The sequence below is a fragment of the Amblyomma maculatum genome, chromosome 10 (genome assembly GCF_055883805.1).
Source record: "Amblyomma maculatum isolate TAMU_Amacu chromosome 10, ASM5588380v1, whole genome shotgun sequence".
NCBI lineage: Eukaryota > Metazoa > Arthropoda > Arachnida > Ixodida > Ixodidae > Amblyomma > Amblyomma maculatum.
In genome coordinates, this window is record NC_139353.1 from 91,425,006 (window position 1) to 91,448,522 (window position 23,517).

The following is a 23,517-nucleotide window of genomic DNA, read 5'->3' on the forward strand; positions in this document are numbered from 1 at the left end:
GGTTCCAGCCACAAAGCACATTGCAATAACCACCTGTTCTGAGCAAAGTGTATTGTGGGTGCGTATTATTTCAGGCGTGAACGAGAACGTCTAGTTTTCTTGATGCTTAAGACCTGCATTCATAAATTAAGGAGCATCGGCTACTGTGCAGTGCGTGTGTTCATACTGACAAACTGTCATTTTTGCTGCTTGTAAAGTTCAAGGTTATATAGGATGGAAAAGTGCCATTGTTTTAGCAAACTCTCCAAGTGAATACCTAGAATACATTCCTCTTAGTAGAGCGTCTATCCTTCGTGCTGTTAATCATTTCTGTCATGTCTCATATGTAACTCAAGTGCAGAAATGTTTTTTAGCCATTTGTTAGCAAGAAAAATATTTTTTGGCTTCTTTTTCTAGTAGACTGCTCTTATTTGTGGCCTCTTCTACAGATTTTCAGAATGGGCCTTTTGAAGCATTCCCAACACTCGTTCATTTCAATTGTGACACTAGCGCTTGCAATGACTGTTTCTTGCACCCGTGCACAAGACTGCCAGCAAAGTCCTGAAAGCTGCGATAGCGAGGAGGTAAGAAAACATGAACTGTCTTTTTATTATCATGATAATTATGTGTGTTTTAATATTATTATTTTAGGTTTAAAAAAAGAAATGTGCATTAAAACTGGACTTTACAAACCTCTTAGCCTCTTGATTTCCTCACCAGGGATTAGTGTGCTATTATTTCATTTAATCAACGTATTCAATGTGGTAATCGTAACAACATTTAGCTAAAGATCAAGCATTGTGCACAACCTAAAACCTTGCGCATTTGCATGAAATATAACACTTCGCCTTAACTTCTACCTAATGTTATGTTAGTTAACTGCCGCAGTTTGAAACATAAGGTCGACGAGGTTCCTGCTTTGCTTTCCTTTGGCCAACCGCACATAGTGAGCGGAACCAAATCCCGGCTTCATGAATCAGTCGCCACTACCCAGGTATTTCCGTGTAGTTATGATCTTTACTGCTGTGACAGAAAGTCACTTGGTGACGGTGTTCCCTTTCTCATTAAGGAATGCCTCAAACTTGTGAACTAGCTATTTATTTAAATTATTCGGAATCCACACGGTGCCGGGTTAGAATAAGCTATGGGAATTGCCTCGCTACTGGGTCTTTTTACCGGCCTCTTAGTTCCGGTACTCCGAAATAATTTACCGAGGTATCACGCTCTTTAACTACAGTAAAAAGTATACACTTGAGGAAGACTTTAACATGCCTGCTGTTGTCTTGAACAATTTAAAACCTCCGTTCACAGGTTCGTCTGCCCTATCTGTAGCATTTGCATAGTGTATTACAATTATTGACCTAACCAATTTTGTGTCTGAATGCACGCGACGAGCTAATATTTCTGTCAGCAGTCTCGATTTGTTTTTGCTAGCTCTGAGTCGTTGATCCAAATGCAGCTTTCATTCCTGGTATCAGTGGCCACGATTGCGTTGTTGTCCCGTGCACCGCCTCTTCAGTAAGATAAGCCCATAAATATTCAATAAAGGCTAAAATGAAAACTACATACCTTCCAAACTTTCGACAACTATGCACCGGAATTATAACTCTTGGGTAGATAAAAGATTGGCTAGGATGGATGGATGGAATATAGGAGCGTCCCCTTTGAAACGGGGTGGTAGCAGTAGCTATCATGCTCATTTTTCTCCATTTATCTTAATTATTGATTTAGAATGGTTAACTAACAATCATTCTATTTATTAAATTTTGCTCCTACAATACTAACATTATGTCACTTCTCTGCTTTTAAGCCACCAAACTTCCAGCCGTTTTTTGCTAGTTTCCACCGCCGGTTTATTCACCCGGCCACTGTTGTCTCTAAACCCCAGAGCTTCAGGAACAGTGATTGCGCCTGCATCAACTTCCGGATGGATACCATTGCATTCGAGTATAATATGGTCAATTGTTTCACTGGAGTTTACACATACAGCACATGCGTCATCTCCATTGTTAAACTTCTTTTTGTAGCTGCGTGTTCTAAGGCACCCTGATCTAGCTTCAAAAAGTAGGGCACTGCCTCTTGAGTTATCAAAGAAATCTTCCTTCCTGATCTGCATTTTCCACTTTCGGTATAATTCCACACTGTGTTTTTTTACCATCGAATTTATCCAATTTTTACCTTCTGTGTTTTTCACCTGTTGCTTAATGCTCTTTATTTCTCCGTCCTTGTTACTAGCATACTTACTAGTTAGTTTCCTAGTTCTTTTCCTCCATTGTGAGCCAACGCTTTTTAGGTACAGGTATTTAAATACCTTAGCTGCCCATCTGTTACTGTCCAATTTCCTCAGGCGTTCCTCATATAATATTTTACTCTGAGCTTCCCGTACTTCGAAAGATGCCCAGCCCATATCTCCCTCTACCACCTCATTTGTAGTTTTGCCGTAGGCACCTAGTGCTAATCGTCCAACGGATCTCTGATTTGTTTCTAATGTCGACTGTACCTCTGATATTAGGCACAAAACCGCATTTCCGAAAGTAAGTCCGGGCACCATAACTTCTTTCCAAATACCCCTCAATACCTCATACCTATTGTATCCCCACAATCCCTTATGCTTCATTATCCCGGCATTCCTTCGCCCTTTGGCCTTAAGTGATTGCTCATGCTTTCCAATGTATGCAAATCCTTCGTTTACCCATACCCCCAAATATTTATATTCTGCTACTCTAGGTATTTCAAGGCCTTGTATTTTAAGAACCTGATCAGTTGAGCCGTTGAAAATCATCAGACCCGACTTAACTGCGCTGAAACTGAAGCCTAGAGCGCCCCTTCGTCTCCGAAATACTTAACTAGAGTTTGCAATTCTTCCAGACTCTCAGCTAGCAGCACAATATCGTCTGCATACATCAAACCGGGGAGGCGCTGCTCTACCGCCTTTCCACCTAATGTATATGACAGGTTAAAACCTAGGTTACTGTCTTGTATCCTCCGTTCCAGGTTTCACATATAAAGCATGAACAGCACCGGGGATAGAGGACAGCCTTGTCTTAATCCTTTGCATACTTTGACATCCTCCGTGCTTCTTATCCCTTCCCACGTGATTTCTACTTTGTTATCCCGGTATATTTCCTGTAGGAACTCTATTATCTCATAACCGATACCTTCTTCTTTTAGTATGTTCCACAGGAGTTCCCTGCTTACGTTGTCGTACGCCCCGTTTATGTCCAGGAAGGCAAAATACAAAGGTCTATTTTCCACTCTAGATATTTCGATGCATTGGGTAAGCACGAACAGGGCATCATCTAAGCGCCTACCATTTCTAAAGCCGTTCTGAAGTTCTTCGAGTATCTTGTTACTTTCAACCCATGCTTGTATCTTTAATTTCACCGCCTGTATGGCTAACCTGTACATTACAGATGTTATGGTAATCGGCCTGTAGGGTTTTATGTGCATCCTGTCTCCTTTCTCTTTATAAATCAAATTCATTTTACTCTGCCGCCAGCTGTCCGGAATTTGCTTATTCGTTATGACTGTTTCCAGAGCTTTTAACAACGTTTCCTTACTTTTTGGACCGAGTTCATTAATCAGCTTCATCGGAATTCCATCTATTCCTGTAGATGTGTTTTTAGGAATATTTTTTTCTGCCCTTTTCCAGTTTAGATTGGTCAGTTCTAAGGTGCTTTGTATTCTAATACCTTGTGTTGCTTCCTGATTTGCGGAGATTACCCTATCATCGCTCTTAAATGACTCGGCTATAACTGATGTAATGTAGTTCACGGCGTTGTCTCCCTTTAAACAATTTCCCTCGTTATCTTGAACCCGTATGGTTCCAGGATTTTCTTGCTCCGCCTCTAGAGGCATCGTGTATATCAGCCATCCAGCGATCGGTGGACTGTCTTATTTTACTTTGGACGAGGGCCTGCACTTGAAGTTTCTTTTGTCGATATGATTCCCATTTTGGTCGATTTCCTCCTGAAAGGCCAGTGCTTTCTTTGCCATTCGGTGTTCCCTTGAAGCAGCCCGTCGTTGTTCAATAGCTTTCCTGATTTCCTTATTCCACCAGCTCCGTGGCTTCCTCTTTCCATTCCAGCGGTTTGCTACTTTAACCTCCTGAATTTTACTCCTTATGAGTAGTTCTACCTGTTCATAATCCCAGTCTTCCATGGGGCTTTTCTCTATTGCTTCCTCTATGTCTGCTGCTATCTGCGCTATTTGATCGTCGTTCAAATTTGCGTTTACGTTTTATCTAAGTTCCATTTCTATTTTCATCAAGGGCCCCATCTACAGACTAATACGTTTATGATCACTTCCCAGACTACACTCCCCTTCTTCGTCTATTTCCATTTTTGTGACCTTGCTATAAATTTCCTGCGACATTAGACAATAGTCAATGGTCGTCTGCCTGTTGCGGAATTCCCACGTGATTTGGCCTTCACATTTTTTTTCTCTATTTACTATAACTAGATCGTGTCACTCGCAGAAATCTAGCATTAGCTTCCCGTTACAATCCGTGTATCCATCCAGATCGTCGATGTGGCCGTTCATGTCCCCCAGCAGAATAATATTGGCCCCGCTTCCAAACTGGCTTATATCGTCACTGAGACATTCAACAAGATCCCTGTTTTCTTGCCTGCATTGATGTCCTGTTCCTAAATAAACTACCCCTAGCCATGTCCTTATGCCGGCAATGGTTCCTGAAACCCAGATATGTTCTTTACAAGATGATTTAATTCTTTGCCAGTTTGTTCCCTGGTGTATCAACATACCTACTCCTCCACCCTTTCTTTCCGTTCTCGTTCTGTTGCACCCTTCCCAGACGTAGCCTTCTATAAACGGCGGATCTTCTAGATCCCTGAGATGAGTCTCGCAAAGAGCGTACACACCTATTTTTTTATCCTTCAACTGCTGTTCTATCTCTAGCCATTTCTCTCTTTTTCTACATCCTTGCATGTTTATGTAGCTGATCCTAGTGTTAAATTTCTTTTTTGTACTTTTCTTTCTCGACCTACTCTTTGCCATTTTTGGGGGCTCAGCCTCCATTATTACACTTTCTTCTGCTTCACTTCTAACTACCTCTGTGCACGGAGTCCTCGCGGACCCCCTAAAAAAGCTACAGCCCTGCCTGCCAGGTGCCAGCCGATCTCTGCTCCCACCCTTCTGTTAAAATGAATGCCATCTCGCTGAAAAGCCCTACCAAAACCTGCTTTATGTACCTCCCTGTTTATCTCAACCACTTCGAAACGCTTCTCCAGGCTTAACTTTCTTATGTCCTGATTAACTGTCACCACGTCCTTTTCCATCTTTCCGTTCAATCCTAGCACCTCTGGTACTGTGCATACAACTATCTGCGTCTGCTGTGCTATCTCCCTGATCTCGTCAACTCCCTTAGCTAAACTTTCAACTACTCCTGCAGCGTCACCATTTAGGACATCGTTTAGACCCGCGGCTACTATTACCATACTGCGCTCTGCGGAATTCTTCAACAGCCTATTTTTACTCTCTTTTAGCACAGCCCTCATTGTTCTCCCTGGGAAGGCTCCAACAAACACTCTCTTATCACCCCTTACACGTTCCAAGATATCTCGCTTGCCCCTGTTCATGTTAGAATCTCCGGCGATAAGCACCTGGGCCTTCTCTCTCCCTCTCCCAACTGTTGACTGCTGCTTTCGGTTATCTGTGTCCTTATATCTGGGATTTTCATTCTTCCTTACTTCTTCCTTTTTTTCCGGCGTCTTAGCTGCTTCTAAATAACTCTGACGGTTCGGATCCGCCTGACCTACTTTGCTTATGCCTTCCATGCCAGTGCTGGCCCCAGTCACGAGGCCCGCATTGGAATGTTCGTCCTTGTTGGTTCCAAGGACAAAGTCGGCCCCTTTCTTTTCAATTTGAGTAAGCTGTCCAAGCAGTTTCTGATTTTCCGTCCTTAGCAAACGTACTCAATTCTCTAAATCCTCCACACGAGACACTAAACTGCCCCTTTCTTGATCAAATCTATCTAGACGTGCATTCAGTACGCAACACCGACACAAAAAGTCGCTGCCTTCCGCTTCACCTACAGAGTCAAAACCCGTTTCTTTGAGATTAACCTGCGCCTCACACTGAGTACACTTTACCTTCTTTTGATTGCACATCTTAGGCGCTCATCGACTGAACTATAACTATCACGTATTCTTAGAATATACAAATTGCCAAAAGAAGACACAAGAAACGACTAGCAAACACGCGTTAAAAACAATTCTGCGAATGCCAATAGCCTAGAAAGAAAAATATTTATCTAAACAAGATAGCTAAACAATGAACGCCAAGAAAACCTAGCTGCCAGCACGAAAAACCAGGCCGCTAGGACCAAGAACTAAAATCTATTCTTTAGGCTGCACCTAACCTAACTAGCTGAAAACGGAATAAAGTTAATAAAAGAAAGAACTCATCTATTTGACGCTTCGGAAGCTCCCGCTGTCGCCAGTCCGTCCGTTTCCGGTAGCCACGTGCAATCGGAGGAGCGATGGAACACGCGTCCGCACCACACGGCTGTCAACTGTCAACTGCCACTAATTAACTAAAGCGCCCTCTGTATGCTTCGTATTTAAAGACTCGCTATCAGTCTGTTTTCCAAGAAATGCGTTACGTGAACTATAATATTTGGCAAAAAAGGAAAGTAAAAAAGAAAATGGTATTTCATCGCTTTGACACAGATTTGAGGGTTAATTCTACAGACCTTTCAATACTTGTTAAAATCTATAGTAAATAGGCCACCACTGTCCCTATAGTTTATCAGTTGGCAAGAAAACAGTTCTTGATGATTATGATAAGGCGTTTTCTCCGAAATGCTTTTTTTTTCTGAGACATACATTGGTGAACTGCCAGAAATGCAGAAATAGTCTCCGAGAATATGCCTAGTTACTGGCACATATAACGGTGTTCTCAAGTTACTTTCTAACCTAACCAACAAATTGGCTAGTGGTCCTGATGGCACTCCATGCCAAGTATTAACATCCTGCTTGCAGAAAATTTCGCATTTTTAGTAGCTTTGTTTATAGATAAATACTATTTCGTTACCTGCTGAGTTGTAAGTAGGCCACGTCGTTCCTGTTCATAAAAAGGGTGCCAAAAATGTACTAGAACACTACAGGCCTATTTCTCTAACATGGATATGTTGCAAAGCAATGGAACAGATTGTATAGAGTGCTGCGATGAAACACTTTCAAAGCAATAATTTATTTTCGAATACTCAACATGGGTTCAGGCTAGGCTTGTAATGTACAATTCAAGTGGTAAAGGCCTCCCACGGTCTTTTTTACATATTTAACCTTATATTTCGGCCAGGCTACATACTTATGGATTTCCGTAAAGCTTATGACACCGTTGCTCATACTTTTCCGTTGAATAAATTACAAATTACTCTGTCGCAATGTACACACTTCAATAGTGGATTAGATTAGAAATTACTTGTCTGGAGGAAGACATCATGTTTTAATAAACGGATGTAAATCAACGCATGTCACCACACCCTCTGGCGTGCCCTAACAGTCTATTTTGGGGCCTTTGCTATTAGTCTTTATTAACGACATGGTCGAAAATCAATAATGCAAAGGGACATTGCCGAAAATCAATAATGCAAAGTGAGCTCATATGCATGATTGTGCGAATATACATCAATGTAGGAAGTGATTATGAACATAGCAGTTCCCGCAATGATCTGGACGAAATTCATGCTTAGTTCACTAAGTGGGGCATGTCTTTGAACAGCGCTACATGTTAATTTTAGTCGTTCACCCGTAAACACTATCTTGTGAGATCAATGTATAATTTGGACCCACTACGTCTTGATAAGGTCCAACATTACAAATATCTGAGGGACACTTTTCTAGAACATTAACTATGAACGGCCATATTGAATACTAAACATTAAAAAAATCTCGTATGCTAAACCTCGTTAATAAACTTTTGTTACATAACAAATATTCCTCTGATACTCTAATGCGCTTGTGCGTTAGAGGACCTTCAAAACTTTAACCTTACAGCAAAGCTTGAACGCGTCCAAAACCGCGTTGAAAGATTCGTTTCTGGTAATTATAACTTCCGTAGCAGTATTACATTTGTTAAAGAGAACCTTGGTTGGAAAACACTAGCACACCACCGCTTAAGAAAGGAATTTTAACGTTTTTGCCGAATTTACCCTGGTCTCACTGGAATAAATAAGCACTTGTACATTTTTCCTCCCCACTTATCTCTAAACAATGTGATCACGAGCTGAAAGTTCTCAAAATGCGCTGTCGACCTAAGGCCTACCGCAATTCATTTTTTTCCGCACACTTCCGCAGGTTAGAATAGGCTTTCCAAGAGCATTGATGAATGTAAATCGTGTTCACAGTTTCAGTCTTTATTGTTACACAGTCTGCCGTAGATTCATATCATACCGTGCACTTCATGTATTTTGGCTGGCATTGTGCTTTATGTGACAGTGTATCGTTTCCATTTACTGTGTTGTGAATTACTGTGTACCGTCTTCTGTCAAAATCACTTATCGATATTACGTGTTTTGTTGGATTCTTGCTTTTTGCTAACTGTGCTTAGCTGTTTTAAGTTTTTGGTAAATGTTCATTTAAGACCTATGTTTTCGTCGAATTGACACCCCTTTGCAACAGTGCCATTGAGATGCTGCCGGTACCTCTACAAATAAACAAATATAAATAAACTTTACTATATTGAAATACTGCCTCCCCCCTCCCCCCCAAATGTTGAAATATAAATAAACAGGAGCTGTTAAAGGACTGTTAAGACCAGTAGTATGACAAATAAAGCTGAAAGTTATCACAATGCGAGGCCGGGGGGGACATGATCGTCGTTTATCGCCTTAAACCCGGCAACCTTGACTCAGATGTCATCGCAAACTGTGCCACTGCAATCCCTGCCGATCATGTCACTTTTAGCCGCGTACGGTTCACACTCCCAGTGTCCGTTTTTCGCCATTCCCCTTCGCTCATGGCTTAATCGCTAGAGGGGCGGCCCTGTGGCATGTCATCGTCGTCTCGGCGAAGAAGAAGACGACATCCTCAGCTCCTTTCAAGCACGCGCAATTTTTTTTTTTTTTTGGCGAAGTTTATTGCCTCAGGGCATAAAAGGAATGTTATGATGGATGAAGGGTGTGGTCAAATAAATGAAAAAAGGTTGGCTGATGCAATGAAATCGAGGAGTGAACGATGATGCGGTCCCAGTGTCCAAACAGCATATGACTGCGGATTATGGGGGGAGAGGCCAGCTGCCACCAGGTGCCGGATCCGCGTTGGCTTCAACGCTGGGCAATCCCACAGTAGGTGATGGATGTCAGCTTCTATATTTCTTGACTTGCAGATGGGGCACCCAGGGTGTGGATATAAATACCAAAATTGTGGCCACTTTCGGATCACTGCTGGTGTTAGGGCCACCCCAACTCGAATCCTCCGAAGCGCCACCTCCTCTGCACGGATTAGACCGCGGGGGAGGCTTACCGTACACGGAGGTATAAGAGCACGTGTACGGTGCCGGAGGTGCTCCTTTCTTGTTAAAAGCAGGGTGGCATTGTCCAATTTTATGAGGTTTGGCGATGTCGATGTTGAATTTGAAAGGCGGGTAGCAGAATCTACTTGGCTTTGAGCACTTAAAAGGTCACGTGGGGTCCATTCAATACGAATTGGATTTGGTATGCGAGCCGTTAGACTGTGTATGTTCTGGCAGATTTCCGGGCTACTACTAACTCGTCTAAGTAGCTTTGTCACCTGGAGAGCATCTGTACGTATGATAATATGGGCCGTGGGAAGCATGGGAATGGCGGTCACAGAGCGAAGCGCCTCTTGCACTGCAAGCGGTTCCGCACAAAAAGAAGATGGAGGTTCTGGTAATTGAAATGTTGACGTCTTGTTCAATGAAGATTTGCTAGGACAGTAAACTGCTGTTATCACTTCACAGGCTTTGATGCTTGCGTCGACGTAAATTATAATGGAACCATGTGGCAAGCGGGCGTCTTGTTCCATAATTCGGTCGCGAAGTGACGACGCCGTTTCCTGTGTTCTTGGTCGGCGTAAATCAGTTGGCTTGTTATTGCTCAGCTGTACAAAACGCCAAGGAGGAAGAACTGGCAGTGGCGGTGGTAGTATTGAATGTTTCGAAGCATAAGCCTTCAGAGCGCACGTTGCGTGAGAGAGTGTGGCCTTAAGCTTGCGTGCATCACGTCGTTGTTGCACCAGTTCATCTATTGTGTTTAGTTGTGCGTTTTCTTGGAGCGCCACAACTGGTGTTATGCGAGGGAGGCAGGTGATGACCCTCATTGCCTCTCGATTTATAGCCTCAAGTCGATCCCATTGTGCCCTTGTCAAATGTTGAAATTGGGCTTGATAAACAAGGCGCGGTTGCACAACTGCCCTCACCAACTGTCTCGCAACATCTGAGCGAGCGCCACCCATTTTTGGAGCAATGCGTCTAATTAAACCCAGTGTCTGTAACGCCTGTTTTTTAGCGCCAGACAGCCATGTAGTTCCAGTTCCTGACTCATGAATTGTTAAGCCCAATATTTTTACTGTTGGACTTTCCTGAAGTGGGGTTCCGGATAGATGTAGACGAATAGGAGTTGCCGATAGTTTACGGCGGCCCCAGCGGTTGGCGACTCATATGAACGTAGTTTTACTGGCGGAAAGTTCAAGGCCAATGGAAGATGCATATGTGCACGTAATATCTAAAGCTGATTGCAGGGCCGATGATTGAGTCAGTAGGTCGTTGTGTCTGCTCCACACCGTGATGTCATCAGCGTATATTAAGAATTTAACATCAGAAATTTCATGTAACCGCCATGCAAGTGAGATAAACGCAATATTAAATAATGTTGGTGACAACACCGATCCCTGGGGCACGCCGCGAAGAGGAACAAATGATCCTATGGCCTAGTTATTGAGGCGTATTGCAAATTGTCTACTTTCAAGGAAAGATTTTACAAAATTGCGTACTCTAAGTGGTAAACGAAGCATGCCAATTGAATCCAGAATGGCAGCATGACTGATATTATCGTAAGCCTTTTCTACATCCATGGCGAGGACGGTGCGTACATTGTGGCTGCGTGTTGAAGATAATACGGATGACGCCAAGACAGCCAATCCGTCTTCTGTGCCTATAGATGGTCGAAAGCCAATCTGGGCCGGGTGGTAGAAACCGTGATGTTCAAGCCACCACGAGATTCGTGTGGCGAGCATTTTCTCAGCAATCTTGCAAATTGTTACCGTTAAGGAAATAGGTCGAAAGTTGCTTAGGTCTGTTGGGGCTTTCCCCGGCTTTGGAATAGGGATCACAATAGCCGATTTCCAGCTGTCTGGTACATCGCCGTCTAGCCATACCTTGTTAATGGTGTTAAGGAGTTGAGGAAGTGCATCACCACTGAGGTTCTTGTAAACCTCGTACGTAATGGAGTCCGGACCGGGCGCTGTCTTTCGGTTGGCTTCATCTATAGCTGCAAGCAATTCGGGCATGGAGAATGGGCTCGCGATTCCCTCGGTGTCGGCAGCAGATGGCAGCTTATCGACATGGGCTGGCATGCCCCACAAGTGAGGTCTTGTAACTGGTGCAGGCAACACGTCGTACTTGGGGAAAAACTTGCTTGCTGCTTGTCTTGCGAAATCATTCGGAGACAAGTTTGCTGCAAAGCATGCTGTGGCCGCTGCATCAGGACGACGACAACCGTGCACCATGGCATTGAAAGTTCGCCAAAGATGGGCATTCGATGACTGTATGGAGAACTGCTCGCACCACAGGTACCATTGTCGTCGCGAGAGATCACGCTCATACCTTCGAGCCCTAGCAGTAATGTAATTTAGTCTTGTACGTGCATGCGCAGAAGTTGGGTCTCTGGTTGCAGTCAATTCCGCTTGTCGACGAGCAGCCCACAAGTTGAGCAGAGGCACATCCGGTGTTGGTCGACCAACCTCCACCCAGGTAATGGTTGTAGCCTCATTTAGTGCTCTTTTTATGCGGTCTAGAAGCGATGGTGCCGACTCCACAGAGTGTTTTGAAGAATGGCGCGGAAATTGTCCCAATGGACAACTGTACACTTGGGCGTAATCGTCGGGCCTGTGATGGATAGAGACCGATGACAATAGGATGATGGTCACTGCCCCAGCAGTCCGGCTCTATGTGCCACGAGGGGGTGCCGGTTCCTAACCACCACGTAAGATCTGGAGCGTATGTTCCACTTCTAGTATGAAGCACAGTCCTTGTTGGTGTATCTGGATGGTTCAGGAGAATAAACAGCGCATCCGTAAAGGCGTCTCGCACTCGCCTGCCGCAAGGACTTAAGGTGGGGTATCCCCAGTCCGGGTGAGGCGCATTGAAGTCACCCCCAACTAAAACTGGACATCCCGGGTATTGTTGCCTAACATTCAGTAACCATCCCAGGTTTATGCGGGAGGGAGAGCCACCACCAGGTCTTACATAGACTGACACAACTACAACAGTTGCCTTACCAAATTTGACTGCCACTGCAACAACCTCCTGATATGAAGTACACCAATTTTCCAGAGCAAGGCGTACCTGAGGAAACCGTGTGTCAACATACACAGCCACCTTTCCCGGAGGAGTATCCGTGTGCACACGTCGGTCTTGCATGGAAGGAGACACGTATCCACTGAAACCAGGAATGGGTGGCAACGCGTTCGTCTCCTGCAGTAGCATGGCCCATACATGAAGTTTGTTCATGCGAAGACGGGATTTGAGCTCTCCAACCTTTGTGGAGAGCCCTCTACAGTTCCACTGAAGCACACCGCGATATCTTGTAGTCGCCATCTTGATTATGAGTCCAGATGTCGCAAAAGCACAGATGTCAGGTTAGATAATTGAGTTACCATAAACCTCAGTAACGATTTCGAAGAGTTATCAGGCAGGGCAGCAGAAGACTTTTGGGAATCAGTGAACGGCATGGGAGTGTGGGTCATAATCGTTGGCGAGGCAGCCTTGATATTCGCGGTCTGAGATTCCGTTGCTCGCCTACGACGAGCAAGTAGTTCACGATGTTTGCGGAGCTTATAGACCTCTGCTAAAAGCCTTTCAATTTGGTCGTCAACTGCTGTCACATCGTCCTGCGGAGGTTCCGGCATGTCCTTCCCGTTTGTACTCTGTTTGTGACGACGTTGTGCATTCACATTAGCGCTGTAAGCATGTGGTGTACAGATTGCCGGTGGCTCTGTCTCAGATAGCTGTGGCCATTCATCGTCATCTAATTGGAGAGCCTCGAATCTGTTGAATGTCTGAATCGGTGGCGAAGTACCCTGTTGAGACCATTGCCTTTGTATTCCACGACGGACCTTTTGAGTTGCTTTCTGCTTTGCTGGGCAAGTTGGAGAGGTGATGTCATGGTCATTAGCTTTGCAAAGTCCGCATCGGTAAGATACTGTTTCTTCTGGCATAGCGTCATCTGGTGTTGTAAAAGGACAGTACCTATGCATATGTCCAGGTCGGAAACAGGTATAACAGTAGACGACACTTGGTTTATAAGGTCGAGGGCGCAGAATGCAGCCATAATAGTATAGGCGAGTTGGGGGAGTCACGGGGCCTTGCAAGGTGACGATGCAAGAGCGCCCCTTTCCCACGCGACGAGCTTGAATCACACGATGAGTAGGGCAGTAGAGCTCACGCTGAAGTGTAGCCTGGTCCTCGTCAACGTCTACGTTGTAGACAATGCAGCGTTGTAGATCGGAACCATCAACAAGGTAAACCTGGACTGGAACCGAGACTTCGCTTGTTACTGAAATACATTTAAGTGTTTGAAGACACTCAACAGCAGCCAAACTCGGGAGCCACACAGCAATTGTATTCGACTTCTTCCTGGCCGTGAAACCACGGAAACCCTTGGTTCCAAGACACGCGTCCAGATTCGCCTGAATAACTCTGTTCGGTATCTCAGTAAGGCACTTTGTTGCCAGAGCCTTAATGGTCACTTTATAGCATGGTGATCCGGGTGTAGAAAATACCGGGTGATCAGTTGTTGTACAGGAGCGCTTGCCTTGTGAACTGTTGTTTGTGGTAGATGATCCCGGTGCAATGTCTTCTGAAGGACGCTTCTGAGCACCGCGCTGTGCCGCCCGTCCAGAAGGTAGCGCTGAAGACACATCCATTGGCGTGCTCGGCTGCTCACTCACATTGGTGGAAACTCCATCACCAAGTGGAAGCTGGTTAGCCATTCCCGACCTCCGCCCTCGGGACAGATCACTCACGGGCTGATGTGCATTTTGAGACGGCAGGATATGTGCTGCAGCCGATGCACCAGGAGCAGGAACCAGAAGTTGGGACCCAGGCTCGGATGTCAACTGTGCGGTCGGTAATGCCGTCGAGACAGGCGGCGCCGACGAAGGTACCTCCGCCAGCGTGCCACGGACGGCACTAGGCCTAGTCCCAGAGCGCAGTTCAGCTGCAGGAATTACGTGATGAACGCCACTCTACCAGATGATACATGAGCGGTCGGAACCTCCTCGGACTCTGAGAAGTCAATTCTCTTGAGGTAACGATCGTATTTACGCGAAAGGTAAGGTTTTCACTCAAGCGATGAGCAGCCACCTCAGCAGAGACACTTCGTCGTCTTTCAGATATCTATTTCGCACGCGCATTCAGTCCTGCAGCCACGTAGAACAAATTGCGCACGCGCAATTTGTTCTACGTGGCTGCAGGACTGAATGCCGGTGGTTCGCTGTCTCGTTGCGCCTGGCACAGCGGGTCGTGCCAAAATATATTGATAGAGACCCGATGACGAGTGTCTGTGGTTCGTCTCCACAAGCCTTTGGGCATCTGAGCATCCGGGCCGTTGTTGTTTGAAATGTTTCTGACTGTTGAGTACGGATCGGATTCAGAGACTGGTTGAGGATGGCCGTGCTGTCTGATTGATGCGCACTGCCAAAATTAGGAAGCTAGCGTTTATGGGGCGGAAGAAAGGGTGGCACTTTCTTGGAACTGGGCGAAAATATAAAAATACCAGTAAAGTTACGGAGGCTCGTTTGCTAGAAATTTTAAGGCGAAAGGCTTTAATGTCTCATGACTCGGCAGCAAATCTGTCCGTGCATCAGTGAGAGCTGTTCCTCTGCCTCGCGATATTCCGCAAGATTCCACTTCCCAATCATCCTGAATTGACATCATCAGAAAAATAAAAATCCTGTCTCAACCGGGTTCCAACATCCATCCCTCGGATCCCCTGCCGAACGCTTAAGCCAACTGCGCCACGGCCAGGACCTTGACACGCATGTCAACATTCTATTTGTCTATCCCAAGGATAGCCGCGATATTCCGTGATTTACGGATACTGCGCTTTTCCTTTATTGTACACCAATTATAAAACGCCGGTGAACTTTGATGCGTTCATCGGAACGCTGGTTGTGTTCGACAAGGGGCGCGCGACGTACCGTGTGCAGAAGAAACGCCCAGACTCGCATTTCTCCGCCGCAGATCGTGCAATGCTCTCGGAATTAATACAGTGCTTCTCATGGAACCCAAGCATTCCCGTAACCAAACAGCTGTAACCTCACAAACCAATGGGGATATTGTAAACGGTAAGAAAATGCAAGCGATGTGCCCTGAAATTTGACAACTGTCGTTTTTACACATCCAAGTCAATAAGGCGCAAGGTTAAAAAGTTCAACATTATTTGCCATGCGCGCCGGCACTTGTTCAGCCACCCTAACATGCCCTGAACTTGCCCTCAATGATGAAAGTTGATTTTTATTCCTGCTTTTCTTTTGCTTATTATCTTGCCACTACTTTGTTTTCAATGCGGAAATGCATTTAACAGCTACATTTTCAGCTTGTATTGTTCGTCGCGGCCGGTTCACCACGGTAGACGGACATTCCGACGCGGAATAGTTACTATCAGACAATTTCAAGAAATTATATTGTGTTTTTTAGCTCTAGTCTAAAATACTGTCTGATGAAGTATTTGTACTTACTGCCTAGAATAAAGAGATTGCGAAAGCACAAGAGTGTTAACTTTCAGCCTGTCGCCAAGAATTGCCGCTATAGCCCATTTTCGGCCACCCATTGAACCAGTCGCGCCATCTGCAACAGCTACTGTGCACCGTAGCTTTTTTTTATTATTCGGGTTAGGGCACCAGATGGGTCATTGTGTATAAAGTGGCCGGATACTCCACTATTAAGGTCTTCGTGCTTGAACGATCGTTTTTTGATTCTGCGTATCCTCTGGTTATATGCCATTTATATTGCTAAGACACTTTGATCTAAGATTAATTTAAATAACCCACTTGAATTCCTTACCAGAGGTTCATTTTGTATCGATGGCACCTTGGATGATACGTCGATGTACCTGCACGGACTATCTGTGTTACTTCGGTTATATTCTGTTGTGGCTACTACCACTCTCTTTTGAATAGGCCTTCTTTCCAGCTTCATTGATTATGAACGACTACTTACTCATTCACTTCGGGTATGACATGTCGCCACTCGCTCTCGAGCGCGAAAACACAGAAGCACACATTTGGTGGAAGCAAAGTTTCCCCGCAATCTGTACTTTGCTTATGCCAGCAGAACTTGGGCCAGCACACATGCATTCCTGCAGTGTAATAAGTTAGAAGTAGCGCGAGTAGACCGCATATTGGTCGCGTGCATGATACCCCGTATTCATTATAGGATCCCTGGTTGGAGATTCTTCAATTTATAGTTTCGTTTCCTTTGTACATTCCCTCTTTTGTGTTCTAAACGGGGTTCTTTCTGAACAAAGGATAAATCATTTGCCATGAATACGTACTGACTAGCCAAGCTTCTCACTAGCGGCGAAGCATTCTGCAAGGCGTCGTGCGAAATTCTCTAGCAATATAAGCAGAATTAGTGGAGAAAATATTGGCGCGAAATACTGATGAAGTCGAATGCCGTAAGGAAAGTTCAGAAAACATATCCTTATTTGAATTTTGGTTTTGCATGCTTTCCGCAATATAGTACATTCTTTGGTGAGTGCTGTAGCTTGACCGTGTTTAACAGACACGTAAGCAAAAGTAATTATAGCAGGGACCTTGAAGCTTTTCTGCATTTCAAACAGCACATTCCGAGCGCACAAACACAAATAGATGCCAGAAAGGCACATGTTATTCGATAAGCGCTGAAAATGGTCTGCAGTGTTGTCCCTATATCAGAGTATTTTCTTGGAGTATCTAATTGTTGGCGACAAAATATGGTACGGGAACTTTACAAGGTCAAAATATTCAATCTCCCATTTCAGCAAAAAATATTTATTTCGTCCAACAAGACATATGCATAGAACACTTATGCCTGCGACGTGTCGTCTTGTACTGCCTTGTAAGATAATAAGAAGCAATGCAATAAGTGTGACCCCATTGTAAATACACATGAAGCTTTTGAAATTTTTGTAATTGACAAAAACCCAAACAAACGAAGTACTCGCATAGCCATCTGAGACCGAGTGCACATGGAAGTTTCCTACGTCGACACCACCAAAAGCATTGTTAGGCGTTGGTACCTGAGCCTATGGGAATACCATTGACAAAATAAACTGTGAAAACGAACGAACAGTCACGTTTGTCGTAATGCTCTACTTTATTCATTAAACTGGCCCATTTAAAGCTTCCTGATATATATATATATATATATATATATACACATATATATAGATATGCAGACAATTGAAGGGAAAATGAGGGGCTCATTAATATAGAATTTAAAGGGGCCGACAGTCTACGAGTCCAAGGCAAACGCTGAGGATTTCTTTTTCTTATATTCTATTGTTGTCATTGACAAGAATTAGTCTTTTGATAATTTTCAGGGATAAAGAACATTAAATAGAAAGCGGAACCACCATCGGCGCGTTGCGTTTCTTTCCGCTTTGCATTTAACATTCTTTATACTTGTAAATCCTCAGAAGGCTGACTCTTGTCAATGAGAACAATAGAATATAGCAAAAAAGAACCAAAGTTTGCCTTAAACTCGTAGACTGTTGGCTCAATTTATATATATATATATATATATATATATATATATATATATATATATATATATATATATATATATATATATATATATATATATATATATATATATATATATATATATATATATATATATATATATATATTTTTTTTTTTTAATTGTTAACTTTAAAATGAATTTGCTTGACCTTAATCGCAATTTAAATGCGGCGAAGTATTTTCAGTAGTTACAAAAAAGACATTTTTTTATCAATAGTCCATGTTTCTTTAAAATCTACACCATCACATAACTGTGCTGCTTCATTTGGCAAGGATTCTAATAAACTTTTATATTATTTCTGCTTTACCAATGCGAAGTGGAATTCATAGAAGGCGTGCTTCGCAGTGATCTTGCCTGGACAGCCCACTGTGTAAAGGGTGAACTGAAGAAACATACATCTAACGTTAAAAAAAGATTAAGGGCATGTACATTTAAAACTGAACTATAGACTGAACATTTTATTACCGTGCAAAAAATAGAATTCCCATCTTGAGAAAGTGGGTTATGAAACTGGATTAAAACGAAAGAAGCTCTAAAAGCAGCGGAATTAGAAATTTTCGTTCTCATACATAAATATGTTAAATTTGTTGCAGATTCTTTCAAATTACTTATGGCTCAACGATGTCGCCACTTCCTACCCGGAGAACCCTACTAACTGCGAAAGGTATGAGAGAACGTCGCTGTCCGAAGATGGCAAGACGGCCCACTACAACTTCGTTTACACGGAACGCGGCGGGGACACCACGCCGTGAGTTGCTTTCATGGGATGGCAGGAAGCTCGATAAAAGAATATCTCACGTCTTTATAGAGCGCTTGGATGACCAAGTGAAAACAAAATATGCTACGGGGAAAGAAAATTGCATGCCGCTCAAGATATAAGCTTGCACTGTTTCATATTGAAGGAATGAAACACACCTTTGTTTAAATTATTAGGACAATAAAAATACTGTTACCTCTCATTTTCGACAAACGTAAACCAACATGAACAAGAAACTGGCCCGAAGCTGAAGGACCTACGGTAGTGAAATCTATTTGAAATGTTTGCAAAAGATTTATTCAGGTGCAATATTCAAGACACTTCATTACAAGACAATGAAGATCGATGCGGCAACCAGCCACGTAAAAAAAAAAAAAAAAAACACAGAGGCTGCTTAAATTGATCATTTATACTTGGAACTGGGCCGTAGACAGGCTTACTAATATTGGTAAAACTCGCTGTGTATATTAAAATAGTTTGAATGCCTAGTCTGCAAAGGCAAGAGCAAGGCATATTAACGATTACAGGCTCCCTCTGCATGAAGTTCTCAACAGTCGCCAAAGAGCTTAGCTCATATTATGCACTCGTCTTGATTTCACGCAATACATTTCTTTCCTCTATTTTCTCTTTAGAGTTTCCCGACAATAGCTACGCCTCTGACTATCGAGGCGCACGACTATTCGCTTCCCAGTACGCTGTAGTGACTTCCATGGATTTTTTTCTGCTCCCTTCTTTGCTCACGCTTACGAGGTGTCGAACGAGCATTGGGAGGATTATAACGCTTTTTATTTCTTCAGAGACAATTTTTAGTTTATTTGCACTGTTTCTTGATGCGCGTGCATCTGGACGGACTGGGATCAAATATAACGTCTTAACCGATCATAGCTCTCTTTGCGGTGATCAATATTTCCTTTTTTTTTTTTCGAATACATAAGCACTCTCGTGCTGGCAAAAATTGGCAGTCGTAGCACGTTGGTTGGGGTGATGGCTGTGAGGGAAAAGTAAACAGGATGACAAGGAGATAACATAGATAAAAATTAGGTCAATGAATGTTCGCTCTTGCACCGAACCTCAGTGAGAACCCTTGCATAACTTTGGAAACATTTCTGGTGAGAGGAAAATGGGTTTTAGTTGGGATGTTGGTAGGATTCCAACTCAGGACCTTGCAGTTGTCAGCTGTATACACTGATCATAATCAATGACGTCCTTCTTCTATATATATCTTATTTTCGGGAAGTGAAGCAACACCAGTACTTCAAGTGTTAGTTTAGCAGACCACATGCTGGTAGTCTTTGATACATAGCCTCACGGCATGCAGCTATCATTTATTTGCAGATCAAAACTCAAGGAGACACGTACTTGCATCACGCAAAGACAGCCAGAGAGAAGGCCAATTATGCGCAGCATATTGCCGCGAACGAATGAAATGTTTTATTTGTTCTGTTTCGACAGTCGCCAGCATGCGGCCTTATCACTGTGATTCCAGCGCGCGGTTGGTTTCTTTATTCTTTGTTCACGCTCATTGTCGCGACACGCCGCTTTATCGGTCGGTTTCTTGTCGCTCAAGATGCGCCGAGATGTGTCTCAAAGGTTCCAGCCACTAGCGGGTGTTTCCGCAAATATCCCAGTTGTCCTAGTCACCGTTGCGGCTTTTTCTATATGTTTCCTCACCGCATTTCAATTGAATGTCGACGGGTACAGGGGGCATTCGTAGATCGACGATCGTCGAGCACGCTTGTTGATGTCACCTCCGTCGATTGCTTAGTATATTTAGTTACTTAGTCAAGTAGTTTATTCAAGCCAATTTCAAGCCGCATTTCTTGACAACGGGATTGTCACCAATGCGTAACAATATAATCTGCGCTGAACCTTACAGCTTTATGAACACTGGCTGCTCTGAACATCGACGATGTGTGTGGTGAAACATCACGCGGCTCTACCGTAAACTTAGAAATTTCTGAGCCCATCTTTCGGTCAGATTCAGCTTTGTGAGGAAAAGGGAATTGATTTAGGTGCCCTGCTGGTCTTAGAAAGCAATTTGTTCTTCGTAAAAAAAATTACATCGCGTCGTCTTGTTCATGGCCCAGAGCTCACCAATGCTACCAACGGCATAATTGGGATAAATAAAAATTTACTATTTGGACTTATAACGAGATGAATAATAGGAGGAGTTTTGAAAGATACTGCGTCCGCTGCAACAGCGAGTGGCATGCTCGAAATATTTGTTTCTATACTGAGCACACAAATTCAGAAAATAAAGGAAATCGTCTCTGAAATATGCTGTTTAACAATGTAGTTTTCTATGCGTGCGGCTGGAGTTCCTGCATGTACAGACATGCAAGAAGCACTTTTTATCCTTGGCCGTTGCACGAAATTTTAGTTATCTGAACAGAAGTAATCCTACTATACCGCAAGGTTTGAGCTCCTGAGTTGTTGATAACGCAGGCCTCTAAATATTTTGGTTTGCACTGCTTGGTCAGATAACATCAAAACGTAGGATGACGATGAGACAACGTCATATATAGCACAGAACGGACTAGGAGAGCAGAAGTGTAGTCAATAATGCACGTCAGGTGAACGGCGTCCTACCACTCTCCGAGAAGTCATGCATACGTTACAAAATTTCAGTCTGTGCATGAATGCCGAGGATGTAATCGCACAAAAAATGCCGGAAGCGACCAACCGATTAGGCCAATACAAAAACATAAAAAAACACTAGCCTGTGAATATTATGTGCTTCGTTTGCAAATCTTAGTGTTTACCAGCGAAATACAGAAAGCGGGAGGGGGATAGGTAATCCTCTTCTCTGGATCCGTGCAGTTCGATAGCATTCCAAAATTATTTACAAGGTACCTAGCCATTGATACAGCGAACAGGTTTATAACCATGCTTTGCGAAGATTTCCTAACTTGACCATTTTTTTTTATTCCAGAATCAACGATACGTGTACCTATGAGGCAGTGAGCAAAACTGTCATTGATGTCGGCTGCACAGATTGTAAGTCGGAGAATGCAAATTTTACGTCTGATATTTCACCAGTATTCCTTCTACTGTGACTCGGATTTTGTATTTTGAGCGCAGGCTATTCATTCTCATTTGGGGTTCTTAAAAAACTTGTCAAATTCACTAAGCTATAATGAACGGCATTGCCAGCTTTGTGTGCTACGAAGTTGAAATGAAAAGAGACAACTCTGACTCATGTTAGACGCAAGCATGAATATGGTCTCGCTTCACTCGATTTTCATGTAGGAACGCGAATTGGCTTAAAGTATAAAAAAACGCATATCATAATTGAAATTTCGTCATTACTAGAACTCTACACAGCAAACTGCTAAGAAAACTTAGAAAACGCAAATTAGATACAGAAACTTCTTGCTCTCGTGTAAAAAATATCTGTTTACACTTCATGAATACAAAACTTCGTGTATTGGTATAACAAAGAGGATATTTGGCTAACACTGCTTACTACTGACTTACCAATTTGCCATTAGTAAACGCGTAGCTCGTTTGAAAAAAAAATAGCAACAAAATTGATATACTCAGCGCAAAAATAAATTTTTTCCTTGTTGCGTGCATCTTAGAACCGTGAATATTCATGGAACTTCCCGGCTTCAAGGCACTGTGCAGTGAGGAATGCACGAAGGCCTTCAACTTGACATTAAGCGCTACGAACTAAAGCTCTTCAATAATTATCCATGGATCTTCGCCTTAGGATTTCTCCTGTTTAAGCAGATATTGATGGTGCTGATATCTCTTAACCGAAAACGTTGCTCACAGTAGAGGATGCTACAAAAAGAACCAGATGATGTTTTCCGGCCTAATCACCGTACATATCTCAGGATTTTACTGTACTTGGATAAAAGCTTGCGAACGGGTACTGGTGCTTCTATTTTTGATTGCGAATCATTTTAAGAATCGCGATAAGAAATATAACTTTAAAGCCCAAGAATGGTCATGTAGTGTAGAAGGCTACTTGCTGAAGTTGACGAAGGAAGTTTTTTCCTAAATGATTCTTCTACACTCCGCCTGAAATTTGTGACCGTCTTATAAATTTCTTCATTTTTTTCTCATAGTTGCTCCCACTGTTTACCACCTCACCTTAGACTACGTCAATGAAAACAATTGCTTTGTCGGCCACGCCAACGTGGACGATAGCAATCCGACCCGTAAGTACGCATGCTGCATCTGTGGTTGCAGTAGCGATCACATCAATATCTACAAACCCAATTCACTATAGAGTCTACATTAAATACATAAATAGATCATACGAAAAGCGAGGGACGGTAGCTTGATCGGCATTCCGGATTGACCTCGTTCGATTCTGGAGATCCGAGTTAGAACGGCTATTATATAGACCTACTTTTATGTACCGATGTACAAGCTCTCAAGCCACAGATGTCGCAGCGAAAATGATAAAATAGAGCATGTGGACCCACCCGTAAACGCATTCGAGTGGTTTGCAGAAATAAAATACAAATGAGAAAATAATAACCATCATTTTACTACTCCAAGATTGCGAAGCTCCCAGCGTGCCTTTTATCACCATCGCCTGCATCTCGCACTGATCCAGGATATCAAACATCTGCATTCTATGCACGAGATCATTGCGAAAGTGAAAACTATCAAAGAAACGTTCCTGAGAAATCATTTTTACGAAAGTGGATGATTGTCAGCTGTCACTCAGTTTATAGACAGCCTGGCGCGGAATATTGAGATTTAGCGACTTGAAATTGTTTTTCAAAGAAAATGTTGTGTTATATTCAGGGAACAGAAAACGCTTCAACCAGTCAAAG

At 43.3% G+C, this 23,517-nt stretch overlaps 1 protein-coding gene across 1 annotated transcript in view; it reads left to right on the forward strand.

Moving 5' to 3' along the window:
• The window catches only part of LOC146177001 (uncharacterized), a 36,760-nt gene continuing 13,243 nt past the window's right edge, over positions 1 to 23,517 (forward strand). Inside the window, exons 1-5 of the mRNA XM_084581064.1 lie at positions 1 to 58; positions 429 to 563; positions 18,561 to 18,715; positions 21,657 to 21,721; positions 22,798 to 22,890. Of these exons, the coding sequence (XP_084437190.1) occupies positions 438 to 563; positions 18,561 to 18,715; positions 21,657 to 21,721; positions 22,798 to 22,890 (439 nt within the window). The 5' untranslated portion in view covers positions 1 to 58; positions 429 to 437. The remainder of the gene's footprint in view (positions 59 to 428; positions 564 to 18,560; positions 18,716 to 21,656; positions 21,722 to 22,797; positions 22,891 to 23,517) is intronic.